This window comes from Arachis duranensis, chromosome 10 (genome assembly GCF_000817695.3).
Source record: "Arachis duranensis cultivar V14167 chromosome 10, aradu.V14167.gnm2.J7QH, whole genome shotgun sequence".
In the NCBI taxonomy this organism is placed as follows: Eukaryota; Viridiplantae; Streptophyta; class Magnoliopsida; order Fabales; family Fabaceae; genus Arachis; species Arachis duranensis.
Genome location: NC_029781.3, coordinates 105,237,560 through 105,264,746, shown reverse-complemented (window position 1 = coordinate 105,264,746; position 27,187 = coordinate 105,237,560). Strand labels below are relative to the sequence as shown.

The window sequence follows — 27,187 nt, the reverse complement described above, 5'->3', positions numbered from 1 at the left end:
TCCGAATGGCATGACCACGTAGCAGTAATTGGCTTTTGGTGTGATGAACGATGTTTTTTCCTGGTCGGGTTCATGCATCGGGATTTGATTGTATCCCGAGTAGGCATCCATGAATGATAAGTATTGGTACCCCGAGCTGGAGTCTACCAGGGTATCAATACTCGGTAGGGGATAAGGGTCCTTAGGACATGCCTTATTCAAGTCGGTATAGTCGACGCACATTCTCCATTTACCATTTTGTTTTTTGACTAGCACTACATTGGCTAGCCATGTTGGGTATTTGACCTCTCTGATAAAGCCGGCTTCTAGGAGCGCCTGTACTTGCTCTTCTACTATGGAGGCCCTTTCTGGGCCGAGCTTGCGTCTTCTTTGCTGTACAGGTCGGGATCCTGGGTAAACCGAGAGCCTGTGAGACGTGAGCTCGGGATCAATTCCGGGCATGTCGGAAGCCTTCCAGGCGAAGAGGTCGGAATTATCTCTTAGGAGTTCACCCAACCTTTGTTTCAGGGTTTCCCCTAGGTTGGCTCCTATGTGAGTGTTTTTTCCTTCCTCCTCTCCGACTTGTATCTCCTCGGTTTTTCCTCCCGGCTGGGGTCGTAGCTCTTCTCTGGTTCTTGCGCCGCCTAGTTCTATGGTGTGGACTTCTTTGCCCTTTCCTCTCAGATTTAGGCTTTCGTTGTAGCACTTCCTTGCCAATTTTTGGTCTCCCCTTACCGTTGCTATTCCTCCTGGAGTCGGGAATTTCATGCAAAGGTGGGGAGTGGATACCACTGCTCCGAGGCGATTAAGGGTAGTCCTGTCGATTAAGGCATTGTAGGCTGACCCTTCGTCGATGACTATAAAGTCTATGCTCAGAGTCCTTGATTTCTCCCTTTTTCCAAAAGTGGTGTGAAGGGGTAAAAATCCCAGTGGTTTTATTGGCGTATCCCCTAACCCATATAGGGTGTCAGGGTAGGCTCTCAACTCTTTTGCATCTAACCCTAGTTTGTCGAAGGCGGGCTTGAAAAGGATGTCCGCCGAACTTCCTTGGTCTACTAGGGTTCTGTGGAGATGGGCGTTGGCTAGGATTATAGTTATCACCACGGGATCATCATGCCCGGGGATTATCCCTTGCCCATCCTCTTTTGTGAATGATATAGTAGGGAGGTCGGGTGTCTCATCCCCGACCTGATAGATTCTTTGTATCCACTAGCTTTCTCACTTGTATATCTTTAGCTTCCTTGGCTTTCTCACTGGTGTGCTCAATGAGGTTTGGATGCCTCGGAGTAGATGATAGTATATGTAGCAGATCTGTTCAGCAAAAGAGAGGAAATAAATTGAACCTATCAATGAACTAGTAGCAAATTCAAAGTTTCAAACAGCAAGGGTAGATTTTGATTTTCAACTTTTCACCAGTTAATACATAGTTTAAAAGATGAAAAGTAACAGTTAAGACGTCAAACAAGTAAACATACGCTTGCCTAAGCTTTGGATTTTTCCGCAGCATACTCTTGACAAGCCCTCGACTTGAAGAAGAAATATACATTGTCATTGTAAGTGAAATTCTATATCATCATTTAATTTTAATGAAAGGTAATATCAAATAAATTGAATGCTGCAGACATGCTTTATACAAATTAGAGAACTTCAATTCTAATCCAAAACAGCTTGAAGTTTGATCGTAGGATATCAGCAAAAGAGAATCAAAAGCATCACAGTTAAATAGAACATAAGTAAAAAAATACAAAAGCATAATAGTTAAATTGAGTTAATTAAATTCAAGTTCAGCTACAAAATTGTAATGAAACAAAATTATTCTTTTTTTAGCACTCAGTGACATAATTGCAAATATCTGGCAGAGTAAACGCTGCAAGCAATTTTGGTTCTTGAAAAACAATGAAAAACAGCAGACACATGACTAGGTTACGTGCTCCAAAACTCGATCACCAATTCACCATCTAAACTTCATTTTCTCCCCCTTAAATTTCAAACACCACAAAGTCGAGCAATCACTGTGGAAAACAACTTTTCAACTTGTGACTTTATGCAAACTTAACATGAGTTCTAATGCAAGTGTTTTGTGACACACACGATTGCATCAAATATTAGCCTTTCAACATGTTCATTTCAGATAGTACCAAGTTAGTTAGTACCTCAAAATCAATACTATGAAAGTAATCTTCGAAAAAGAACTAGCTGGCAGGATCAAAGTGCGTTTGATGACATTTTAAAGCCTAAATATGAAACTATATGAGGTTATCTTTATTTGTTTGTTTTTTGTTTTCGGTCATGCTTTATTTGCTCGTTTGTTTATTTCTCGAGTTGATTCTTAGAGAAAATTTTAATTAGAGCAAACCCAATTGTTACGGTAGGTAACCGGAGATTAGTGCAAAGGATGGCGTTTGGCGGCCCAAGTGTGCGATGGATGAGAACTCCGGGTAGGTACGCAGCTCGGGAGGCTCCGTCCGACTTGTGCTCGCGTGTGAATGGGGGGTGGTACCTGCAAAGATACTCCGATGCCTAAGTTAGCAAGGGTATAAGCAGGTCTAGAGAGTATTGGGCTTAGAGATACCTGAAGGGGTGTCAGGGTATTTATGGAGGCGAGCCAATAACCACCGTTGGTGTAGTGCCATATCTTTAGGGTGGTAACCGTCCCTATTATCTTGGGGAGGTTAAGATATGGCTTTATGAGACGGTTAGAGAGATTTTAGGGGCGGTTACTCATTTGAATGAGTGTTTATCTGCCAGCTAATCTCGCATCCGACCTCTTCTGACCAAGTCGTGATTGATACCGACTTCTTATGTGAAGGCCGGTACTTAGCTAGGCTCTAATCCTTTAGATTAGGCCTTTTAGTTGGACCTGGGCCTTTATATTGGGCCAGGGTATGAACAATAGGCTACTTTGAGCTAACTTTGTGTTGTTTTTCAATTTCTTTTTTCGTTCTAATAATTAGTGCCAAACTATACAAAAATATGGATTTTATTTAAACTCTATTTTCTTAATTTGAAGCGTTATAAATATTGCAAATTGTCCTTACTCCTTACGACAAAAGGCAACAATGCCATGGGAGGAAATTTATAAAGGAAGCAACAAATTTGGCAAGTTAGCATGGCTGGCCACGCTATTAAATATAAGATTGGTCAACGATGACATTTGGAATTTTGGATTTTGCTTAAGAGAAGTGTCAAATTTGTTACAAATTTACTTTTTATATTAAATTTTAAATATTTTAAATTTATTATTTTTTATAATTTTAAATTAAATATTAACTATTTAATTTTTTTTAATATTATACACCAAATTTTTAGATCCCATAACAAATACCCTTTAAAAATGCTTTCTTCCAATTTTCTTTCAATTGTGAGTTTTTGAGTTTCATCATGAGTGGCCTTCATGTGCACATTTGTGTATCAACTTTCAACTAACAAATTTGGAAAAATAAAATGGAATTTTGGACGCTTCATTCATTTAATTTATTTTATTTTTTAGCATTGTATGATATCCTCAAACGCCAATTCAAAATGGAGAGGACAGATATTGGTTTGGGAAGCCAACGCAAAAGGACATGGTCAATTCAGTTGGCACTAGTGCTAACTGCTAACAGTCTGTTATTGGTGAAATAATACAAAAAAATATAAATAAAAAAATTAAAAAAAAGGGAAAAGAAAAATGCTTGAAATGCAATTGGTGAACTCCATCCAAAAGACCAAAACTAAAATTAAATTAGATTAGACTAATATAAAACTATCCAGTAGAATGTTTACTATTATATGTATGTTGATTGACACATATATTAAAAAAGATCAATTCAGCTTGATGAAACGGAAGGAATGTTGCAAATTAGAAATTTTGAATCATGACTTTTTCAATTTTTGTATTAATAGACTTGTGAGTTCTGCTGTAATTTGATTGATTTTTAATGGATTGATCATTGTTAACCAATTTAAAAATTAATTCAGTTTAATATTTAAAATTTTAGATCGAACTGATCAAATCATTGATTTTCTAATTTTTCTGTGGATTCAACTTGGTGGCATGAAAAATCGCAAATTAGAGGTCATGTATTCGAAGTTCGAACTATAACTTTCTCAACTTTTGTATTTTCTAGCATGTTAGACCACATGGACATGCAGGACACCTGGAGCGCCTGGTGCATAGCTGGACCCGCATGATTCAAAGTATGGTAGACCTACGAACTCCGTTGTGAACCGCTTGATTTTTTAGCGAGTTTAACTGTTGTTAACCGGTTCTAAGACTAATTCGATCTAACATTCAAATTAGAGGTGTGTATGGTCTGATCCAGTGTCAGACTTCAAACATTTTAGAGACTAATTTGGTGTAACTAAAGTCGAATAAAGGTCTAAAAAATAGACTCAGTCTTTATTTTGGATCGGGTCCGGATCATAGTTCGAGTCATCCGAACTCGGCTTGGTGGTCCGATCATCACACACAATTAATATTTTGTGTTATTAGTGATGGATGATGGCTATTCTTATGTAGAATTTAAGTATTGTAAATCTTAATATATTATTTTATTAGTTATTATAAGACTATAAGTTAATGTTTTATGTTTGAAATACATAAGACTAACTAGACTAATGCATAATATTGTGTTATTTGTATTGATTTAAATATTTGATGTTATTAAACAATATTAGTATTGATTGTAGTTATGCTTTAATTTTAGAGAAGAATTAGTTCTTGTTATATTTTTACCATGTCGAATAATAGTTGGAGTTTTAGAAATTTAGATATTTTCACATACTAGTTTATAAGAAGATAATGTTAACGGCTCGATATTTACACGGTTTTTATTTGATATAATCGTAACCCAAAAGTGTGTAGATTTCATTGGGTCTATGACCAAATTCAGGTCTAACAAATAATTTCGGTATATATTTCGGATCGAATTTAGATCACATCAAACCAGAATTCACTCGACCTATGAACATCTATAATTCAAACTGATTTGGTCAAACTATTAAATTCTCCAATTTTCGGTCAATTTAACTTGGTGGCATGAAAGAAATGTTGCACATTGGAGATTATGTGTTTGAAATTTGAACCATGACTTTCTTAATTTTTGTATTTTATAGCACGCCAAACACGTGGTACCTTGAAGTAGGGGTGGTAATGGGCAGTTGAGGGTTGAAAATATAATAAATATCTCAACCCTAATTTTATATATTTTTTAATCTGTGGGTATCTGATCTTATCCACGAATTATTAAAAAGAGGCAACATTATTATATAATTTGATAATAATTTAAAATAAAACTGATTTTTATGTTAAAAAAATATTAAATTATTAATTAATAATTTTTTTAAATGATTAAAAATTTTTCTGTATTTAGTAAAAAAGCTTTAATTTAACATCCATTGAAAACATATTTTTATATAGGTATATAATATATGCATATATACCGTACAAGTTAGTAGGATAAAGTTGAGATAAATTAGACCACCGGTTTTTTATTTTTCGGTCAAAATGACCGGTCCATTCTGGTTCTGATAAGACCGACTAAAGAAACTATTCAGTAGAAAAAATCTTTATATTTTGAAAAAGTCTGGGGAAGTATAAATTCATTAATTTGGTTCAAAACGGTGGCGGGAAACACTTATTTTTGTGTACCTGAGACGGGAATCACGTTCCATCTTCTAATTTCCCTTCTTCGTGCTCTGCAATACCGAAAGAGAACGAGCTTCGAGTTCGAGATCCATCTAACAAATCGCTTCTTCTTTCTCTGATGCTTAGTTCTCAGTTCTCATGGATATGCACCTCAGTGATTCAACTACTTCAGCTCCATCGCATGCCACGTTATCCGGTACCGATCTTTTGTTTTCTTAATCACCTGAAAAACACTGTAACCGTCACAATTTCGTTTCCAGATACGAATGCTCTGCTTATCGATTTAGTTCTTTTTTCTTTTTGAATATTCTTAGTTTTTGGTTTTCCTTAGCGATTGTTTGATCCGAGAGAAAACTAATCGTGTTTTGTTTTGCTTGGATTCCGTTTGTTAGCATTACGAATCCTATTACATCGAGGATATGGAACCGATCTAATGCTAGCTGATACAGTAGTAAAATTAGTAGTAATGAGGCTTTGATTTACTAATAACAAGATGAAATGAGAAGAGTAGGTTCATGCGATTCTCTTTCTCTTCTTTCGATTTGATCTGATTTCGGTGTAGGAACAACTTCATGTGTATCGGCAGAAGAAAATTTCAAAATCAAAATGAATTTCGTGTTTTAGAGATCTATTGCTTTTATTCATCGATCTGTTTTCACACTTCGAATACGATAAACAATTTTTGAAGTGGTTTTGATTCACTACAATTCATCGAATAATCAGACTGGTTTGTATTCACAGAATCACAGGGAATAAGAGACTGACAAGTTTAACTTCCCTTATAACTGCCTAAGTAGCTTGTACAAAACTAACAATTCGTAATTATCATAAATTAATTATGGACTATGGTGCAACAAATCTAGCTATAGCATGGATTGATTTATGGCATATGAGAATATTTTAGGTACCGGTAATGGCGTTTTCAAGAGAATGCTTATGTACTGGTAGAGCTGCTTGTTAACCTGCAACCGTACATTAAAACTATATTATAATGCTTCTGAATTCCGATCATTATCTATTTGGTTTAGCTTCTTACGTATGCACTGTCTTAACCCTATATTGAGTAATTACAGTTCGATACAGGCAATTATAGCATCTCATGTTTGTTTTTATGTTTATTTTTCGTGCTTAAATGTTTAATCACAGAAAATTGCATCCGACACTATATAATGAGTCTGCCATTATGTATTACTACAGGCACAGGGGGAGTCTGTTTGATGAGAAATGTATTGAAAGGGGAACAACATCCATCTGTTATCAACTTCATCTCCACTTTCCTCTCTGCAAATTCTTTTCGCCTTAATTTTGTCCCTATTGCTCCAGTAATTTACAGATTCTGTGTTCTTTTAATGTTTATTTCAAATACTGACTCTCCACTAATTTTGAGAAGCTTATTTGCAGGACTTCATTTTCAATTGTGGGGGTTTGTCTGTAGCATTTGTTTTTGTGACTAACTGGGATTGCAACAACGTGTCTCTGATCTTCAGCAGATAACTGAGCTGTTGGTTTTCAAGTCTTTAGTTGGGACTTTGTTATCTATTTCATAAAGAGATTTTCGAGTCTTATGTTAGATTCAATTCTTCTCATGCAGAGTTCAGAAATTGAGAGCACAATTTGCACGTTTTTATGTTATCATCACACTCCCAGCTAAACAGCAAATCGATTCATTTATTCAGTCATACTTGAAGTGAGTTAAATACGTTGCTTTTATTTTGTTCTGATTGATCATTTGCTATGTACAATTCATCAGGAGGTAAAAACTGAAACTTAGTACCAACTTTGATGTGCTGTTCCAATTGACATTTCTTATATTAAAAATAATTACAGTATACAAGCAGCAGAAAATTGGAGAGAAACTGAAAGCTGAGGTCAGTTGTGCGAAGTGCATACAATAATTAGTTGCCAGGACTACTTAAAGAATTAAACTTAAATATTGAATGCATGAACTTTTATTACGGTTATAAAGAAGAAGCAATCGGTGCAAGGAATGAACTTTTACCGTAAAGTGGTTACTTCGCTTCCAGGCATTGACAATCACGACGTGAATGGGGTAAATCATTTTATTATGAAGCAACTTCTCATTTTGGTTTTTGTGATTTTTCATGCCTAAACCTAACAGTGTTAAAGCTCAGGATTCTTGATTATATAGATGTTTAAACTCTGGAGTATCTTTCTCTAACAATAGCTATATCGCCTAATATTTGACTTAAATGTGAAATGAAACCATGATAAGCATATGCATATAGGCATAGCTTGAGTTATTTTGTCATTCTGGTCGCTCAATTCAGCTTAGTCAAGCTATTGGTTCTGTCCAAGCAATTGCCAAGGCATCAAAAGACCAAATTCTGGAGAACACAGACGTTTCTGCTGAGAAGGCAGAGATGATTTCAAGGTTTCTGAGGGACCCCAAGCTTTACTCTTCTCCCAAGATCACCTGATGGCGCAAAAACAATGGAATCCGGCAGGTCGGGATCTTTTGTTTTCTCCCGCAACAACAATAAATAATAATGTCCAAATAATGGCACTCAAGTTTGATTGAAAAACATTTTGAAAGGAATTATATTCAGTTACTCAACTTAGTCTTTAGGGAAGTAGCTAGATAAATAATAATAATAATAATAATAATAATAATAATAATAATAATAATAATAATAATATTATTATTATTATTATTATTATTATTATTATTATTATTATTATTATTATTATTTATCTAGCTACTTCCCTAAAGACTAAGTTGAGTAACTGAATATAATTCCTTTCAAAATGTTTTTCAATCAAACTTGAGTGCCATTATTTGGGTGATTGAATGCATGTTTCTCTCAAGGGAAGGAAGGATCAGCACATTTTTATTTTAACAATACTAAATTATATTTGAGAGTTTAATCCTCTTAAATGAGATTTCCTAATTGACACATGCAAATTCGTTGTGTATATATATAAATTATATTATTTCAATTTACATTTCTTTGTAATACTAAAATAATTCAAGTAACAAAATATACAATAAAAATCATAAAATTATGGAAGTAGTATATTATATAGGCAATGATTAATGCACTTTTGGAGATTTTGTCAAAAGATTATTAAGAGTTTGTTTAGGTATTATTAAGTTAAATTTTTTTTTTTATTGTTATTGAACTTGTTCCAATGCCATTAACTTGTTAAAAAATATTTTTTTTCCTTAATGTACTTGATAAATTTTAGTAGTAAAAATAAAAACGTTTAAAAAGTAAAAAATTACTTTTATTTTATTAAAAAAATAACTTATAAAAATATTTTTAGTATAAATTCACTCAAAAAAATTCATTAAATTGTTATTAAAAAATTTTTCAATAAAAGATATTTTCTTTTTAAATCAATCTCTAACATTGTTTATTTTAGTTATAAACAAATTTTACTCATCAAATCATTATTTAAACTTTTATTTTTTGTTAGAGAAAATTTTTTAAATTTTTTTTGGTGTCTAAAAAGACTTTGTTGGCGTCGCCCGGACTTGAACCGGAGACCTTCAGTGTGTTAGACTGACGTGATAACCAACTACACCACGACACCAGACATTTGTTAAGCAAATTAGTCCATATATCATACCATTCATCTTTATAAAGCCATATTAGAAAAAAATTTTAAAATTTGAGAGACTATCTTTTATTAATACTAACAAAGAATAATTTGTATATTTTTTTTATCAAAATTTGTCTAATAAAATAAAGGGAGCCACTTAAATAAAGACGCTGAAAACGTCTTTTTATAAAGATGTTTTTTGATTATTAAAATTTAACACATATAATCGATTAAATCGTATTATTTTTGTCAAAATTAGGCTAAACAAATTAATTTGACTGAAAAAGGGTGAATTAAATCTTGAACTGGTTTAAATTAATATTATTTTTTATAGAAAATGATTACAACACTCTATTATAAAAAATGATTAAAATACTTCTATTATATATATTAATTTTGAGAATCTTAATTTTTAGTTCTTTATTTTTCTATCGTAAGATTAGGATTTAGAATTTTTAATATATATATATATAAAATAGGAGTATTTTAATCATTCTCTATAACAAGGGTATTGTAGTCATTTTTTATAAAAAAAAATATTAATTTAAACTAGTTCAAGATTTGATTCACTATTTTTTCAGTTAAATCTCTAGCCTAATTTTAACAAAAATAACATAATTTAATCATTATATATGTTAAATTTTAATTATTAAAAAACATATTTTAAAAAAGACGTTTTAGACATCTTTATATGAATGGCTCCCTAAAATAAAAGGTTAAAGATTGTTTTGGTGATTAAAATTTATTAAGAATCAAATTATTTAACTAAATTTTTTAAGGACCAATTTAAAATGTTGGTCATTTTAGTATATTTGATAAATTTTAATAATAAAAATAAAAATACTAAGAAAAATATTTAGAAACTACAATTTATACTTTTAAAAATATTTTTTTTACTTAAAAAGTATTTAACTTAATAAATAAATCAATAAATATTTTTATATTAATATATCTAACAATAATTTTGGTGACTATATATCTAACAATAATTAATGAATAAAAAATATTTTACATAAATATTCAAACATTAATTTTTTTTTTAATTTCGCCTAAAAGAACCCTAAATATTAACGAATATAAAGATGTTGTCGATAAATAGAAGTACGACTTGTTCACTATAATGTTGACAATTTCCTGCCATTTAGGGTAATTAAACTTAAAAAAACTCTTAAAAGGATTCTAAACAATTCATTCGTTTTACCGTACATTCTCATATTGAGAAGGATTATTCCAACTTATTTAAATAGAGATATATATAATAGACTTCTGCATAATCTCAAAATGAAACATGCACAAATAATATCAATGCTACTTCTACCATGAAGTAATATATTTATACTTAGAAATAAAATATTAATTAAAAAGTATTAATTTAGAAGATAAAAGTAAGAGTTTCAAACTTTCAATTTTTTCAATATATTTAATTCTTATAAACTTAAATAATTTACATATAATTAAGACACTTATTAGTAAGATTAAAAAATAAAACCATAAAAAGATTACTGATAAAATGTAATTTTTGAATTAGTTAAATTCAAATTCATACTACTTTATAAGATATATTACTCTACTAGGCCCTATAAAACACAGTTATTCCTTTTGGCCTTACCTTCAAAATCCTGTGTTGGATGAGATGCATCAATTAATCGAAGTGCTGACCGGAGTATGAGGAAGTAAATAATTTAAGAAAATAAAATTATAATTACACTGGAATAAGAGAATTAGGAAATGACAAAGGGCATCAAACGTCCTTCGAAGTCCAAATGCTACTCTTTGTACAAAATCTGGGCGCCTCTTGCTTGGCATTCTAAGCAGCCCGGTGATCTGCATTTCTGTAACTTCTCTGCAAAAGCGTGCTCTGGCAAGTGGCAACACAAGGTTGAGGATTGACATCAACAAAATGCTTCGCAATTACAGCAATAATGATGGAATAACAAATATGCCTATACAAAATACAATACGAATATCAAATACCAGAGTTGAACTTCAATTTAGATGCATTTAAAGACGAGCAACTCGTTACAGCAGGTTGTTTTCAGCCTAAGATTTGTCTCTTGAGCATTTTCATGAGAGAAATCTGCTGCAACTAAATATATGGTTCTGCAGTGTGAGTAATATTTTCGGACCTGATTGAGAAAAAGACATCGGGACTGCAATATTCTGAAACGCATGAGCCATGCATCCCATAATTCTAGAGAAATATTGATATGATAGCACATTAACTAGCAAAATAAACAGGCGGCAATCAAGGCTAACTTAAGGCATGGTTAAAAAAGATACTCATAACACACTAGTTCTACCGCTTTAGTTATCAGGGTTGACTATGATAATCAAATCTAACTAAAATTTTCTATTTGGAAGAAAGTAATGTTGGAAGAACTCGGGGATGTTATCCAAGAAATAGCTTGTAGAAAGCTAGCATATTCATTTTGCAAATAACATTGTTCCTCGGCCACTAATGAAAAATTGGGAGAAAACTGAAAAACGAATAAAAAAATATGAAGATATCATAGTTGAGTTTTGGAGATGTTTCTTTATTCTTGAAATGTTAAAATGCATGCGTGTGTATGCAAATAATAAATGGCACCACAAGATTAGAGAGATAATGACTTCACAACTGATGCTTTGGATAACCTACCAATGCATTCTCAGCATCATATCTCGCTATGTGAAAGAAACAATGTAAAAAATGGGGAACATAAAGGATACTGGATTGGTGCTTCATTTTGGTCTCCAGATCCAGCTGTATCTTTTCTCTTCTTTGGCTGTGGTGACTGCTTTGACTTCGGTTTCCGTTTATTTCTTTGGTGAAGAATTGTTCTAAAAGACTGGAACCAATCGTAAAGATTGATAAGATCTCCGTGCTCGAGACAGGGAATACCTGTACAATTTTTTAAATTTCAGTTTAGAAACTCCACTGTGGTTGTGGCATACTACTGTTCACAGCCAAGATTAATCATATGTAAGGTGAAACACGTTAATAAATGTCAACCCTCAAGTACTGATCATGGTATATGAATAAAATAATGAATAGGGTTGGTCAAATATAAAACAAAGATTCACTTTTTCGGTTGGGGCATATGAATATTTAGAATCAGGGGAGATTACCTCATTTTCAAGCTAGGGCATGCTATACTAAATTGATAAGTTACTAGATACACTTACAGAATTGAGGAATCCTGTCTTGATGGCAATAGGGCATTGCCAGTTTTGTTACAGCAACTGCACCTTAAAAAAATCTTATGTGAAGCCAACAAATCAGCTTGACTTCTTGGATCTCCAATCGAAACCTACGATATGCAAAAAGTAAATTAGAAGTGTAGAGGAACAAACTTAATCATACATGACTTCGGTAGGTGTATTAACTTTATGCGATGCGTTGATGCGGTTGAATTATAGTAACTCCATGAGTAATATAATGTATAGGGGAATGAAATCTTATTATAGTGATTCATAACTTATATGAAAAAAAAAATATGCACCAAAAAGTCCATTTCCGAAGAGTTACAACAGAAATCTGTCCATGACTCATCATAAAAAAATCCTCAACGAAAATGAAATTTAGTCGTGGACTTGAACACCGGAATATAAACCAATGGTAGCTCAAGTCACGAGCATGGACAGAGTCAAGCTTTGGTAATCAACTCTTTGGAAGATAAATAAAATGTTTCTCAAGTACACATTGTCCGAAGATTTAGTATGCTTTTGACCTGGCAGTGTCTAAAATTAACGTTAGACAGCACAATAAGTTGCGACTGCATCCTCTCTATATGAAAGGCCCATATACTGATATTTTTTTTTTTTGAATTTGGGGCAAGGGGCAAGGAGGAAAACCCTAATCTCTTACCACTTGAAGCTTCTCAACATTCTTGAAGCAGGAAATTTCATGAAAAGGCATGCATTCGATGGGCCTCATGCAATTTCTGTTCCACGAAAAGGTCAATCAGTGACAAGACTTAACCATCAATAAAAGAGTGCTATTCGTTTTCACCAAAAATAAACATCAATTAGGACCTGCGACATAGTCCATTATTGTGTATAACACTAGGATGAAACAAAACCACAGGGATCTCAATTATCACACACAGCACAATACATGACTTGAGAGATGCATTCATAACCTGTACAACTGAATCAGCATTTGTTGCCATATAAAATCATATCATCAAAATTCATATCAATTGAAGGGGGAATAGATCGAGTTTTATCAACGTTACTTGGCACTGTTGTGTGTAAAAAAAGAATAGAAAAGAGGACACACTAGATAATAAACCTATTAACCTAATAATGTTTTCTGAAAATGAGAGGGTGAGAGAGATCAGCACTTCTGGTGCTTATAGTGCAACATCTCAACAGTATTGGTGCTTATTTAGTTCACCAACTTGAGTTATACATATTAACCTTAAAGTTTATCTTAAATATTAAGACGATGAAATTTGAATTTCAATCATAGAAAAGCTGAGCTCACACCTATAGTCCCCTGACCATAATGAAAAAAACTGACCAATCTATTGTCCTGTTTCAGTTTTATTTGCTTAGGAGAAATAGATAGGGACACAGACAACGCATGCAAACCCATTTATTGAGCCAACAATTTATAAAACAGTATTTTTATATTGTATCCAAATATAACTGATAGAATAAAAGTACTTTTAATGAAAAAAAGACATCACTGAAAAATAATCTTTCCAAACAAGCCCAAATTCACTATAAAACACTGGCATCATGCTTTCCACAATCAATCTATCTACACATGAAATGAAACAGAATACAAAACCTTACCTAACTAAGCAATCTATAAATGCAACAGCTCGCAAGTTTAACATTGTCGACTCATTCTCAGCATCTAATGAAACCTTCGATCCATATCTCCTGAATAAAAATAGTTAGCCTCAATTAAGAAAACAAGCAAAGAAACCAGCATACATCATTATAAGGAATTGTTATAGGCATCAGACAAGGAGTCTTGATTTGACAACCACAACAAAAAGAGAGTATACAACAGCCCACAAAAATTTTCCAGTCCTTCCATAATTAACATAAATATCTCCTAGAAAGGCAAGCTCACAAAACCCAACCAGAAACAAGCTAAAAGCTTTCCTATATTCCATGAAGGTGAGTTTTACCCTCAAAGAATGAAGTACATCACAATCATATCCGTTAGTTAATCATTTTTTAAACTTAAATGTTTGTAGAATCTTTAATTTGATATTCATTTGTTCACAATTCTATAACTAGGCCTGCTTTCCCTTGTTTAGGTTGAGTCCAACATTAGTTCAACCTCTATCACACAACCTATCTGGACCCCTCTCCTTCCTTGCTTAACCTCAGCATCTCACTTAGACCTGCCACAGAGCAAGCTTGTGCGTGAGGCATCCAGGCTTTTTGGGACCCCAACCAAAAGGACCCAGACAATTGGTCTGTCAAGGAAACAGCTGGCATTCAATTTGAGCAATAGATTTCTCTCAGTTCTCAATCAAACAGATCAGTAGAATCAATGAAGAATCAACCTCCTTTGCCAAGAAATCGCAACTTCGCTTATTAGAATTAGAATATTACTTGGATATGTCCTTGGAACTCTTGCGTGGACTCCTCCTATCTTCACATCTTACTGAAGATTGAAACGTTTTCAATTTATCATGAATCTGTAAGAAATCATATCATTATTTAACGATTACGAGCTTTCACAAGGAATCAATTTTTAGTATGACCACAATAAGGAATAGGTAGAATAAATGAAACAGAAGGAAGTTGTACACAGTAAAGACTAGTTGAGCATACCTCGGAAATATCTGCGGTAATTTTTTCCCAACTCTTTATCAGTCGACTAAGCGCTCCTGTAGGGAGATCCGTGCATAATGTTCGGTCAGAAGTCTACAGATATTTGAAATAAACAAAAATTATTCTCTTTGAAAATTGAAATGGCTGAATCAACGGATATGCTTTGGTTAACAGGATAATGGAAAGTTCCACTTAAATAGTTTCAAATAGAAAATAAATAAGGAAAATTACAACTCAATTTCAGTGATCAAATTGTGTTTTGCTAGAGCTACTATTTGGTATCCCATTCTCATATTACAAATTTACAATGGCATGGTTTTCGATTTTATTTCATACTAGATTCCAGGATTCGATTAAACCTCTAGTATCAAGGTAAAGTTTAACAATATAAGGAGGCAGCTATATGCTTTAGATATCATCTTTGACTTCAGAACAAAACAGATTTCATGGCTTCTCTATATATCCCACCTTGCTTTACTGCTAAAATACATTATCTTAATGGAAAATAGTATTGCATCAAGAAACTTTCTCGGTACTTGAAAGAAAATAAACATCATATTTCAATGTACCTCACTTTGCGAACTATTTGACGAATCAAACCACCGCTTTAAGGAAGAGTATTATTGACTGTGGCCATTTGTTGAAGACAACCCTTGATCTTTTTCATTCCTGATGTGACAAACAGAATCTCTATGTGGGTACAAATCTGGATTGAGCACTTCGCAAAACAAATCCAGCAGTCGAACTTTGCTATATTTACCAGCTTCACATAGGCACTGAGCACAAAGAAAATTTAGTATCATGAACTCCAACTTTACCACATTAACTATTATGTAGCGTAGGCAAATCTTACCATAGCATGTTAAAATGAATGCTTAATATTTCTAATTTATTATCGGCAGACACATTTAGCAAGTAATGCAATCGACCTACTTATATAGAAAGTGAAATGGAATTTCCACAATGAAAAGGGAAGTCATAAGTTTCGAAAGGAAGGGAATTTGATCATAAGAATGGATTATCAAAATCAGAACTGCGGTGCTCCATAGAATGGTAACTTGACAACCCATTCGCTAGTGGAAAAAGAGAAAGCAGACAGAAGCCAATATCATATTATAAATGTGAATGCTCCTCCTTATACAAATAAATAAATAAATAAATAAGATTTTACAAAGTATCTATCCCATGTTTATCAACAATAGACACATGCAAAGTGAAACCCCGGCTTAGTTAATCTAAGCAGATGTACAAACATAAATCACATTATCAATTTACATGGAAATATACTTTTAGAAGATGCTGATAACTCAACATCAGGACAAATTCCGTTAAGACAGATCCGCAACACCTTTTCGAATCACTAATGATAAGCACTAGTGGTTTATTGTTGTTGTCTTGTTCTCTATACCATGATGCTAAGATTGATATCAGCTGACTGCTCAACATCAATATTAAGGAAATAGCAAAATTGAAGGTACGAGTAGATAGAATTAATTCAATAATGCACTAGTACGTATACGTAAAAACATACATCAATTTCATCCAGTGGAAACTCACGCAATAAAGCTTTTAGGCAACCAGCAATTCCGTTTTTCATTGAAAAATCCACCGAAGAAAGCTTGGCTACATGGCATCCATGGGATTTCAAGAAATGGCCGAGCTCTTCAAAGGTCAATATATCATCGACAAATTCTATATTTCCTGTCAATCATAGATTTGATGAACATCTGTCTAGTTAGACAGAGTTACCAAGAATCATAGCATTCACAGGATTCACCAAAAAGGATAATGCCTAAGCTTACCGGTAATAACCAATGCAGTGGACAGTTGACCAGGAGTAGCATTACTCAGAATAGGAAAGGATCAAGTCGCTTTTGTGATACTAGGTTCTCCATCAATCTAGCAGCATCGAAGCACTCCAAAATCCATCGTTGTATATCTTTAAATACACTAGAATTGAGATCTCTTAAAACATCCTAAATGGAATCAATATTTTCATATTAGATCATTCAAGGAAAAAGAATTAGAAGTTAAAAATACCTCCTAAATCTCCCTACTCGAGCATAGAGAAAACCAAGCCACAAGATTCAAGGAAAATGGAAAAAGATAAATAAGAACCTGAATGGTGGACTCAATTCTTGACCAGGGTTAAACGATTCAATTTGTAGCGGCTTAAACAAATGGTGGTCACATTCTTCATTCACACTTCCTTCCTGTTTCTTTGTGTTCTGCGGTGGAAACAGCTCATTTCTTTTTCGCAGTTTACCTTGTCCTGTTGATGAGATATCTTTTCTTCGGGATGAAGGTTTGTAAAGAACAAAGAATGGCTATCAAAAAGGAACACTGAATAGAATTAAAAATCAGTATTCCTTTAGTAGTAGCTTGGAGGTATAACAAAAATCAAACTAAGACAAAAATCAAATACTACATATGACACTTGTTCTTTTCTATCTTCTCCGCATATTGTGATGAAAATTAATCTATAGCCTTTACGGAAATTACAAATAAAGCACGGGAAATTGCTCATCTGCAGTTGATAGAACACAGCAATGTCGGAAATATCCTTTTGAAGGCCAAACTACATATTACTCACTCGTTATGAAGCACCAATAAATTATCAAGCAATTACTGCAATATCACTTATATCGTCATTTGTCGTGTGTTTGAAATTAGTCAAATCATTAACAGACGCTCCAAATTGAAACAAAAAATTTAGTTTAAACTGCAAAATTAACGATGTTATTTCCACAATATATGTTATAATCAGTCGCCTATAACTATTCAAAGCAATTAGAATGAAGATCAATAAGATTTTAAAAATAAAATAAAATAAAAGCACGCGTTATTCATGTGGAAGATCGGTGAGTAAGCTATACTAAGCATCATTCAGAGCTGGAAATAAACGAAGTTAAGAAAGACCTATCACAAGCATCAAGATCGGTGCGTGATTATATTAAGCATCGATGAGAGCTGGAAACTAGCGAAGAATTTATGAAAGAACTAAGGAGTATCACAAGCTATTTAGTATTTACCACAAGGCTACATTCAAAACTAGTATAATAGAGAGAGAGAGAGAGAGAGAGAGAGAGAGAGAGAGAGAGAGAGAAGTGGAAAATTGGAGAGAACCTGAAGATCGTTCTCAAGAGTTTCGGGAGGAGTGGATGGATCCAGTGAATCAGTAACAATCGGAGAAGAAGAATGAGTTATTCGATTAAGCTGTGAAATATGCTGGAGAGAGAGAGAGAAAGAGAGGTACTGTGCCAAGCCAACAAAAGGAGGTGAACTGATGAAGTGAGTAACCTCACCGCGCTGTTATGGCGGGAAAATCAGAGAAGTATATGCAGGAAATACAAATTCAAGATCTCATTCACATTCGGCCCATAACAACATGGGCCCATTCCATGTTTTTTTGTTAGGTCTGAACTCTTTTTGGGTGTGTATTATTTCGGGATCGTTATCCAGCCTAAGCCCAAAATGGATTTTGGAACTTTCGGGCTTTGAAGCTTAGATATTTTGGGCCTTAAGAAATGAAGGATACAACCGTAATTGGATCCGTCAATATCCCAAAAAAAAATTAAGAGTTTAGGGTTTTGTAAACCTGTCCTTCAAATTTTTATATAAATCATGGCACTCCTACTAATTTTAAGAAAAAAACATGTAAAATCTAGCATATGACTACGATTCATGCTTTAAATCTGCATGTATGAATAGTTAGTTGTACTAGTACATATTTTAAAAGTATTAGAAATGTGACCCCTTTTTCAGGATACCACGATTTACGTCGAAATCAAAACTATAGATAAGTGAGATAAAATCATGGGCACACAAAGCATAAGTTGTGAATGTAGTAATGATTTTAAATAAAATGAATGAAACCATAGAGAACCCACAATTTATAAAAAAGGATGCGTAAAACATAAGGAACCAACAATTAGGTTTAGCCAAATATCTGGAGAGTAATTAATTTATCATGGTCACGGGTAAATCAAACCAGAATGACATGCAAGGACAAAAGTTATGTATAAATCATTGGTTCTTTACATGTTTTACACATCATTTCTCAAAAATTGTGAATTCTTTGTGGATTTCATTTATTTCGTTTAAAACCACATCCTAAACCGACGACTTATGCTTTGTGCGCCCATGGTTTTGTCTCACTTGTCTATAATTTTGATTTTCACATAAATCTTTAGTATCCTTATGTAAAAAAAGATCATATTTCTGACATTTTAAAATATGTAGTAGTACAACAATTCATGCATCCAAATTTAAAGCATAAATCGTATTCTTATGCTAAATTTTTTTATATATTTTTTTAATTAGAGGCCAGGAGTGCCACGATTTATACAAAAAAATAAAGAATAAAATTTTATTACATTTAAATTTAGAATAATCTCGTAATATAGATTTTCAATTAATTTAATTAAGTAAATTATTATCAAAATTATATCATCCACACCATAAATCTAAAATAATAAGACACATTGTTTACACTTTATACATATAACATGAAAATAATAAATAAAAATATATAGTTAAGACTAAAAGAAGATCGTATAGGAATTATTTTTTATTTTTTCCAATAATATGAGATTTTTTGTAAAAGAATTACTAAAAAGAAGAAATATTTTTAAAGGAAATTCATTTGATTAGATTAGATATTGGCTAGTATATGGTTTATTAATTATTAGGAAGACACCGAAAATAGAAAATAAAAAATAAAAAAAAGGGTAAGTAGTTAAAAGGAGATAAAACGCATTATCTTCTTTGATTTTTCTAAATCTTAAATATCTCCTATTTGTCTATTTCCCACGGAAAATAACTCAAAGATTCGAATTAGAAATTGAAACAAACTCTTCAGTATCAATATCAATCAATTTCTATTTCCTAAATGTTTTAGAAGTGGGACCTACTCAATTACACAATTAATCACTTCCCATATAAATATAACAATTCATTAATCCATCAATTTAGCAACTAATTTTCACACATTTTCAATTCAGTTTTGCATCTCTCTAACTCCAAATTCCTGAGCTTCGATCAATTTCAGTGGTCAACTATGTCTTCTCAAGAACGTGATGTCGTTCACTTCTTCAAGGTTATTCTTGAAAAGAACCTTCTTGGTGATGGATTTCTGGTAATAATAATTATACATCAATTTTTTTTCCCGTTCTTTTTCTTTTTTCTTTCTTATCTCTTCAATTCTCCATGCAATTCTCTAATTTTGGTCACGTTAATAAGGGTTCACCAAAACAACATAGGAGAATGAATCATGTGCAGTTCAATTCCCAATAGTAGGGTTTTGAATTAGGATTAATTTTTATGCTAAACCCTAATCTTTTGTCTTAGGGTAATACTTAAACCCAACAAATTGTACTAATTAGTAGTAGTTAAATACAAAGTATGTAGCTTTAACATAGAGAGTGATAGGTATCAATAGTCTTAGTAAAGATTACGTAGGGGTTTTGAATTGGGATTAATTTTCATGCACTAACCCTAATTGAATTTCTTGTTCGTTCTTGAAGCTAATTAAGAAGTTTATTTTAATTTTTGTTTACAGAGATTGCCAAAGAGTTTTGTGCATAAATACTGGAAAGAAATTACGTCACGTTCTGTTTTTCTAAGTCTTCCAAACGGAGCTGAATTGGAAGTTCATTGGTCAAGGGATGAAAACGGTGACGTTTTGTTTGGCCACGGTTGGAAAGAATTTGCACAATACGTGTCTCTCCAAGCGACACAGTTTCTCTTGTTCCGTTACGAAGTGAAAAAAACTAATAATAATAATAATAATAATAATAATAATAATAATAATAATAATAATAATAATAATAAGTTTTATGTTATAGTTTTGGGTTCAAGTGGTTTAGAAATTAAGTACCCTTGTTCTAATTCTGTGTCAAAGAAAAAAAATGATAATGTTAATGTTAATGTTGTTGAAAAAGGGCAAAAGGGTGAAAAAAAGAGTGATGCTTGTTCTTTTGAGTTTGTTAATGGAAAAAGACGAAAATCTCTCTTGTCACCGCTACAATCACCACCTCCACCACCACCACTGGTAATTTCCGATGATGAAACTAGTAGTTTCAAAAGGAAGAAAATTATAAAAGAAGAGCCTGAAGATTACTCTATTGATGGTGAAATCAGTAACACTAAAAGAAAAAGGAGAGCTTCTAGGAGTTTTGATTATATTGCCAAGGAAAAAGATTATGGTAATTTCTCTTTTTCTTTTTCTTTTAAAAAGGATGTTATAATAATGTTAATTGTTATATGCAAATTTAAAGTAATTTTATTGAAGTTTTGTTTACTTGGCTCTTATAGATAACTCAGAAGTGTTGGACAATAAAACCATGAAGAAGTTTCAAGAGAAAGTGAAGAGTAGGTTCCAAACTGGGAATCCCTTTTTTGTATGTGCACTTGGGAAAACCTATTCTGACAGAGACCTCTTGGTAACTATTATTTCATATTTCATCAATTTCATTATTTTTTAAACCTTAATTTTATAGATTTTTTTTAATCTTATATAGTAGTATTTTTTTAACACTTGAAATTCATCCAATTTTTTTTTGCCATTACTAATAACTAATAATTAATGATGAAAACAGGTTATACCAAGCTATTTTGCTAAACCAATTCTTGGGAAAAGAGAAGGAAATGCAAAGCTCTTTCTTGTTGATGATCCGAAGAAATGTTGGGATGTGCAGATGAGAATTTCTGCTTGCAGGCAATTTATAATTACAAATGGTTGGAAGAAATTCTCAACATTCTATAGTTTGAAACTTGGTGACGCTTGTGTCTTTGAGTTGGTCGATCCAATCGATATTTTATTCAAAGTTCATATTCGTAGTTATGGAGAAGACCCTTTGACTCCTAGCTCTTCTGGTAATTTACATATATCCCCTTATCAATAATTAATTTAATTCCTTGTTCCTTTTTTTTTATATGTCATCTTAGAAAGAGATGGGTAAAAATGGAATGAATTCAAATATTGCATGGTTTTATATTCTCATTATTATTTATTAAATTTTTATATATTTTTTCTCAAAATAATTATCAATTATTAGATTTTAATTTTGATACACTTCGTGTGTTTTTTATACTTATTTTTTAGTAAAATTAAAAATTAATTATTTTTATAACACATGTAACTCCAATCTTTGTTTTTATTTTTGCTAATTTGTGAAGAATGTACAATATTCTAGGATATTTTTTTTACTTTTCTTTTTTTTTTTGTTCACTTTAGAATATTCAGAGCAAGAAGGCCCTTCTTATAGGCCTCCTTCTTCTTCTTCTTCACCATTCCTTAAAAAGCATAAAACTTCTAAAGCTAATTTCGGATTCATGCCCAAGAATGAATGACTTCACCATACACATCAAGCATGAACAAGTCATTATGCGGTATGAAAACATAATTTTATTAGAATAATCATCATGTGTATAAATGATTAAATGCAACAACTATATTCTATATGTCTTGTATATATTGTTAATAACATTTATTAACCATTATTCTTGAACTAATAAAGTTTTATTATTATGTTTTGTTTGGTGTAGGTGATACCAACTGAATACATAAAAGAATTACAGTGTAAGCAGTGGAACAATTTTGCAACCTTGCAAGTTCATGAGAAGAGAGAATGGAAGGTGAAATTACTTTATTATCCAAATAATGGGTATATAAGATTTTCTCAAGGTTGGTCCAAATTTACTAAGGAGTGTAAATTGGAGTATGGTGATTATTGTCACTTTGAGCTTATTGATTTGGAGAATCTTAAGTTCCAAGTTTCAATTAGAAAAGGACACTAGAGTTGGTTTATATTATATGTACGTAACACTCAGAAGATAAAAAAATATAGTTTAATAGATAATTTCATTTTCCATGATGTATTGATGATATGAAGTTTTTTCTGTTCATTGTAAATGAATTTTTAGTTGCTAAACGAAAGGGGTATATTTGGTATAGTATAAAATAATTTTGTGAAGTGAGAGCTACACCAAACACATGCATCCAAGAGTTGATTACATTGCAATTTGTAAACATATATTTTTCTTTTTTTGTTTTAAGCGTTATTATCCTTAAAATAAAAAATACATAACAATGACTATTCCTAAATCATGTACCTGTATTATATAATGGTTGGAATGATAATTTGGTGTGTTTTTTTAATATAGATGCTAACAAATTTGAGGGTTAAATTTAAAAAGTAATAAAATTATTAGAAAAATCTGACCTTCAAATTTTATGAAAGACTGAAATTTTAAAATTTGATAAAATATAAATTTAAGGGTTGAATTTGTGTACTTCAAAATCAAAACATCCAATTTATTAACATCTAATTTTATGTTACAGTGAAACTAACACACTAAATTTTAATAACACTAAAAAACGTGAGTATCCGATTTATTAACATCCAGTTTTATTTTAATAACACTAAAAAACGTGAGTATCCGATTTATTAACATCCACTTTTATGCCGCAAATTATTTTTGATATTGGGATAGAAATGGTATTTTTTAGAAGTATGGATGTTAAAGGTGTTATTCTCAAATGTGGAATTTTTTTATTTAAAATATGGAAATCGAACCCTCGGATTATTTTGGGAATAAAAATCGGACAATGCGATTTATTAGTAACATAAATCGGACCCTCTGATTTATAAAATTTTTTTTTAGAAAAATCACAACAAACAAATCGGATCCTCTTATTTATGAATTCTTTTTTAAATCACAACAAATAAATCCGACCCTCCGATTTGATATTAAAAAATTTTTAAAATTTAATTTACAAAGTAATCGGACTCTGCAATTATTTAATCCCATATTAAAATAAAATCACATGCACCCCCAACAGATTTGGATTGCACACCTCTATCTTCCATAACAAAAATTTTTATCCGTTTTATGCTACGGTGAAACACACCAAATTTTAATAACACTGAAAAACGTCTTTGTTTGTCCAATATTAAAATTAAAGTGTGAATAAATGATATGGTTGGAAAAAAAAAAAAGCCTGAAATTATAATTGAGTATAGCTAGTTAGCTTGCTTAGCAAGTAAACATCGTATCATTATCATAGGGTGGGGTGGCGGTGGCGGTAGGAGGTTGTACCGTCAGCCGCCTCATCAATCACTCTAATGTGCTCAGTGTTTTTATTGGAACTCCAAGTTAATCCAATTATTTATTTATTTATTATTATTACTATAGGAATATGTAATATATTAATCAATATAAAGATTTCTATTTTTCTAAAAGAAAAAAACAAAATATGGGTGAGACAAATATAAAAGAACGACTAGTTTAAGCAACGTAATTTTTTTTATATAAAAGAATAGATCGGATCACAGACAAGTAAATTATTTAAATTTGTTTTAAAAGATATTTTTTAGAGAAAAACTCAAATCAGTTCCTGACAATTATTTCGAAAGACAACGAGGTTTCTGACAAAAAAAAATTTCAACTCGGCCCCTGACAAAAAAAATTCAATCCGGCCCCTGACAATTACCTCAAAAGGACAACGAAGCTCCTGTGCCAAAAAAAATTAATGTTATTTTTTTTGGTACAGGGGCTAATCAGTCCCAAAAAAATTATCAGGGGCCGAATTGAGTGTTTTTTTTTCTTTGGGGCCTCATTGTTCTTTCGAGATAATTGTCAGGGAAGGATGGGATATTCGCTCTATTTTTTTATGTACAAATATGACATGATTGTTTAATATGTTCTTGGAAACAAAGAAAAATGAAATAATCGCGTTTGTTGTCAATGGCTACATAATATTTTTAATAATAGTATGTTATTAAATATATTTATTATATATTACAGATCTGTAAAAATTAGTAACTAAATATGTATCTGATTTATTATTAAAAAAAAATTTAATCTATTTAAATAGATCAACAAACTAACCCAACAAGTTTAAGCCATTTATTTGGATACTCATGATGAGTCTTTCTTTTTTTAAAATATATATTATATATATTCTGCAAATTATTTATTTATATACTCATGATGAGTCTTACATCATCACCGTCGTCAATAGATTTGTGTTTCAATTTCCAAACTTTCAGTCACATCCAGTCGTCTCAGCAGTGAGTGGTTACATAACATGTAAAATTGGAAACAAAAAACTGATAAGGGTAGTGGCCTAGTGGGTGATAGCAGATGAATCAATATAAAATGTGCGAAATTTTTATTTAATTTTCTAATGAAAAAAAAAAACTTTAAACACCATAAAGTTAATGTTTTGTTTTCTCTGATATTTTTTATTAATATAATAATATATTATTAAGTATATTCATTATATATAACAGAGTGACCGTTAATCCTTTATAAAACTTTGTTACTAAATATGTATCTAATAATTTATTATTTTCTAAAATATTCTTTCATATTTTTCCTAACTAAAATAAAACTTAGGTGTTGTATAATATTTACTGTAATTTAAAAGTTCGTTTGAGTTTTTATATTTTGTTTGAAATAATTGATTTTTTTAATATAAGTTTTTGTAATAAATTAGATTTATTTAACATAATTAAGGAATAAATAATTAAAAAAAAATCTTCATGTCTGTTTTAACATTCTAATAATCAAGATAATCATATTTTTATAATTTTCTGCTAAAACATACAGATACATAAACTACATATCACACTAAATAAAGTTTCATTAAAACAATTTTTTTTATAATTAATAATTCAATAATAAAGACATATGTCAAAAATACTATAAAAAATATTTTACAAAAACTTATTGAAAAAATAATAATTTTTACATTTCTAATACCTTTTACATTTTTAATGTATTGAAAATATTAAAAATAAAAAAGTCTATTATAATAAAAAAAGAGAGAAATACACATGAATAAATTAAATCAGAAAAAATTTTATAACAAGTGCCAATGTTATTGGGCTAATTTTTTTATATGAAAAAAATATTGGTGTTTTTGTTGAAAATGAAATTATTTAGTATAATTACAAATGAATGAATTTTATAGACAGGGAGTCAACAAGTTGGGAGCGCGTTGTTTATGTGGTAATTTAATATACTTATTAACACTTAGGGAGAGTGTTGAATAATTTTCACAATACTATAATATATTTCAAATCTAAGTTCTAAAAAACAATGTCTCTGCATTCATCAACAGGTTTCTTTAAGATACTTATACACAACACGTTTAAAAAAGAATTGGTAAGTATTTTTTTTTTCTCTTTTTGCATCATACTTATAACATAATGTATGCACAATTTTTTTTTAAAAATTCAGCAATAGTTATAGCATCTCATATATCAATTAACTCAATTATATATTCTCTATATTTTTTTTTTTCAGATGATTCCCAAGAGTTTTGTGAGAAAATATTGGGAAAGGATATCAAATCCTATAATACTAAAGCTACCAAATAACAGAGAACAAGAAGTATATTGGAGTCAAAGGAAAAATGATGAAGTTTGGTTGGAAAATAACTGGGAAAAAGTTGTAAAGTTGTGTCACTTGGAATATGAATTTTTGTTAACATTTGAATACAAAGAAACATCATCATGTTTTGAGCTCAAAGTATATGATAAGAGTGCTTCACAAATAAACTACCATTCAGATTGTGGAGTTCATGAAACTAATCATGATTATATTGTTGTTGATGATATTCAAAAGGAACCAAAGAGAAAGAGAACCAACAAAGCAGGTAATCAAAACCTAATAACTTCAACTATTTTTATTTTTTTTATTTTGTTATTCATCAGCTCATATTTGAAACCAAGTTGAAAAAATTCAAAAGACAAAGCATTAGGCTTGACTAAAAAAAATAATGTGCCTTTTAATGAATATCTATCAAAAGTTTTTTTTTTATTTATTTACCATATTAATATTAGATTTCTCTACCTCAATAACTTTTATTTTATCATTTTTTTTCAGGAATTAGAAAAAGCATGCTCAATAATGTTAGGGAGAAAATAGAAATGGCTGAAGCCTTATCTACAAAGCTGAAAAATCCTTCTTTTTTTCTTGTTCTGAAACCTTCATATGTTCATGGCAATGCTAATCTGCTGGTAATTAAAAAGAAATAAAAAGTCATAATTAACTTGATTTTATATTTTTTAGACTCTATTTCCTATTAGTAAAATATGTTTTTTTTGTTATATTTTTTGTGAATTATATTTTCAATTTGTAGTAGTTTCAATTTTTTAATTGATATTGTTATATTTTCAATTGGTGTAACATAGCATAGAAGCCACTGAATATTTTATTAGT

The 27,187-nt window shown here is 31.2% G+C and overlaps 2 protein-coding genes, 1 non-coding gene and 1 pseudogene across 6 annotated transcripts; 2 read left to right on the top strand and 2 right to left on the bottom strand.

The window, feature by feature from the left end:
- The first annotated feature begins 5,450 nt into the window (after positions 1-5,450).
- Positions 5,451-8,066, top strand: LOC110276424 (protein PARTING DANCERS-like). 3 transcript variants are annotated; one of them, XR_008004645.1, is made up of 4 exons: positions 5,451-5,804; positions 6,806-6,930; positions 7,010-7,109; positions 7,200-8,066. XR_008004645.1 is itself a non-coding variant. In XM_052255930.1 (3 exons), the coding sequence occupies exons 1-3, from the start codon at positions 5,747-5,749 to the stop codon at positions 7,100-7,102; spliced, it is 276 nt and encodes a 91-aa protein (XP_052111890.1). In that variant the 5' UTR covers positions 5,451-5,746; the 3' UTR covers positions 7,103-8,066. The 3 variants fall into 3 exon arrangements, 1 of the variants encoding a protein (XP_052111890.1); XR_008004644.1 differs by having other exon boundaries at positions 7,010-7,295; positions 7,436-8,066; XM_052255930.1 differs by having other exon boundaries at positions 7,010-8,066.
- Positions 8,067-9,089: 1,023 nt separating this feature from the next.
- TRNAV-AAC (transfer RNA valine (anticodon AAC)) lies at positions 9,090-9,163 on the bottom strand. The gene has a single exon. It is a non-coding gene; the product is annotated as a tRNA-Val (tRNA).
- Positions 9,164-10,751: 1,588 nt separating this feature from the next.
- On the bottom strand, positions 10,752-17,262 carry LOC107471688 (origin of replication complex subunit 3-like; annotated as a pseudogene).
- Positions 17,263-19,949: 2,687 nt separating this feature from the next.
- LOC110276527 (uncharacterized) lies at positions 19,950-22,886 on the top strand. 2 transcript variants are annotated; one of them, XM_021133434.2, is made up of 6 exons: positions 19,950-20,090; positions 20,514-21,159; positions 21,269-21,396; positions 21,553-21,829; positions 22,191-22,345; positions 22,502-22,886. In XM_021133434.2, exons 1-5 carry the CDS (start codon positions 20,013-20,015, stop codon positions 22,304-22,306), a joined length of 1,245 nt encoding a protein of 414 aa, XP_020989093.1. In that variant the 5' UTR covers positions 19,950-20,012; the 3' UTR covers positions 22,307-22,345; positions 22,502-22,886. The 2 variants fall into 2 exon arrangements, with proteins under 2 accessions (XP_020989093.1, XP_020989096.1); XM_021133437.2 differs by lacking the exon at positions 22,191-22,345.
- Positions 22,887-27,187: the final 4,301 nt, after the last annotated feature.

Bases quoted from the DNA above. Each gene is read 5' to 3' on its own strand.
- LOC110276424 (XM_052255930.1), top strand. From the start codon at position 5,747: ATGGATATGCACCTCAGTGATTCAACTACTTCAGCTCCATCGCATGCC. The intron at 5,805-6,805 runs GTACCGATCTTT...GTATTACTACAG, and splicing joins ATCGCATGCCACGTTATCCG to GCACAGGGGGAGTCTGTTTG. The intron at 6,931-7,009 runs GTAATTTACAGA...GCTTATTTGCAG, and splicing joins ATTTTGTCCCTATTGCTCCA to GACTTCATTTTCAATTGTGG.
- LOC110276527 (XM_021133434.2), top strand. From the start codon at position 20,013: ATGTCTTCTCAAGAACGTGATGTCGTTCACTTCTTCAAGGTTATTCTT. The intron at 21,397-21,552 runs GTAACTATTATT...TGATGAAAACAG, and splicing joins ATTCTGACAGAGACCTCTTG to GTTATACCAAGCTATTTTGC. The intron at 21,830-22,190 runs GTAATTTACATA...TGTTCACTTTAG, and splicing joins TTTGACTCCTAGCTCTTCTG to AATATTCAGAGCAAGAAGGC.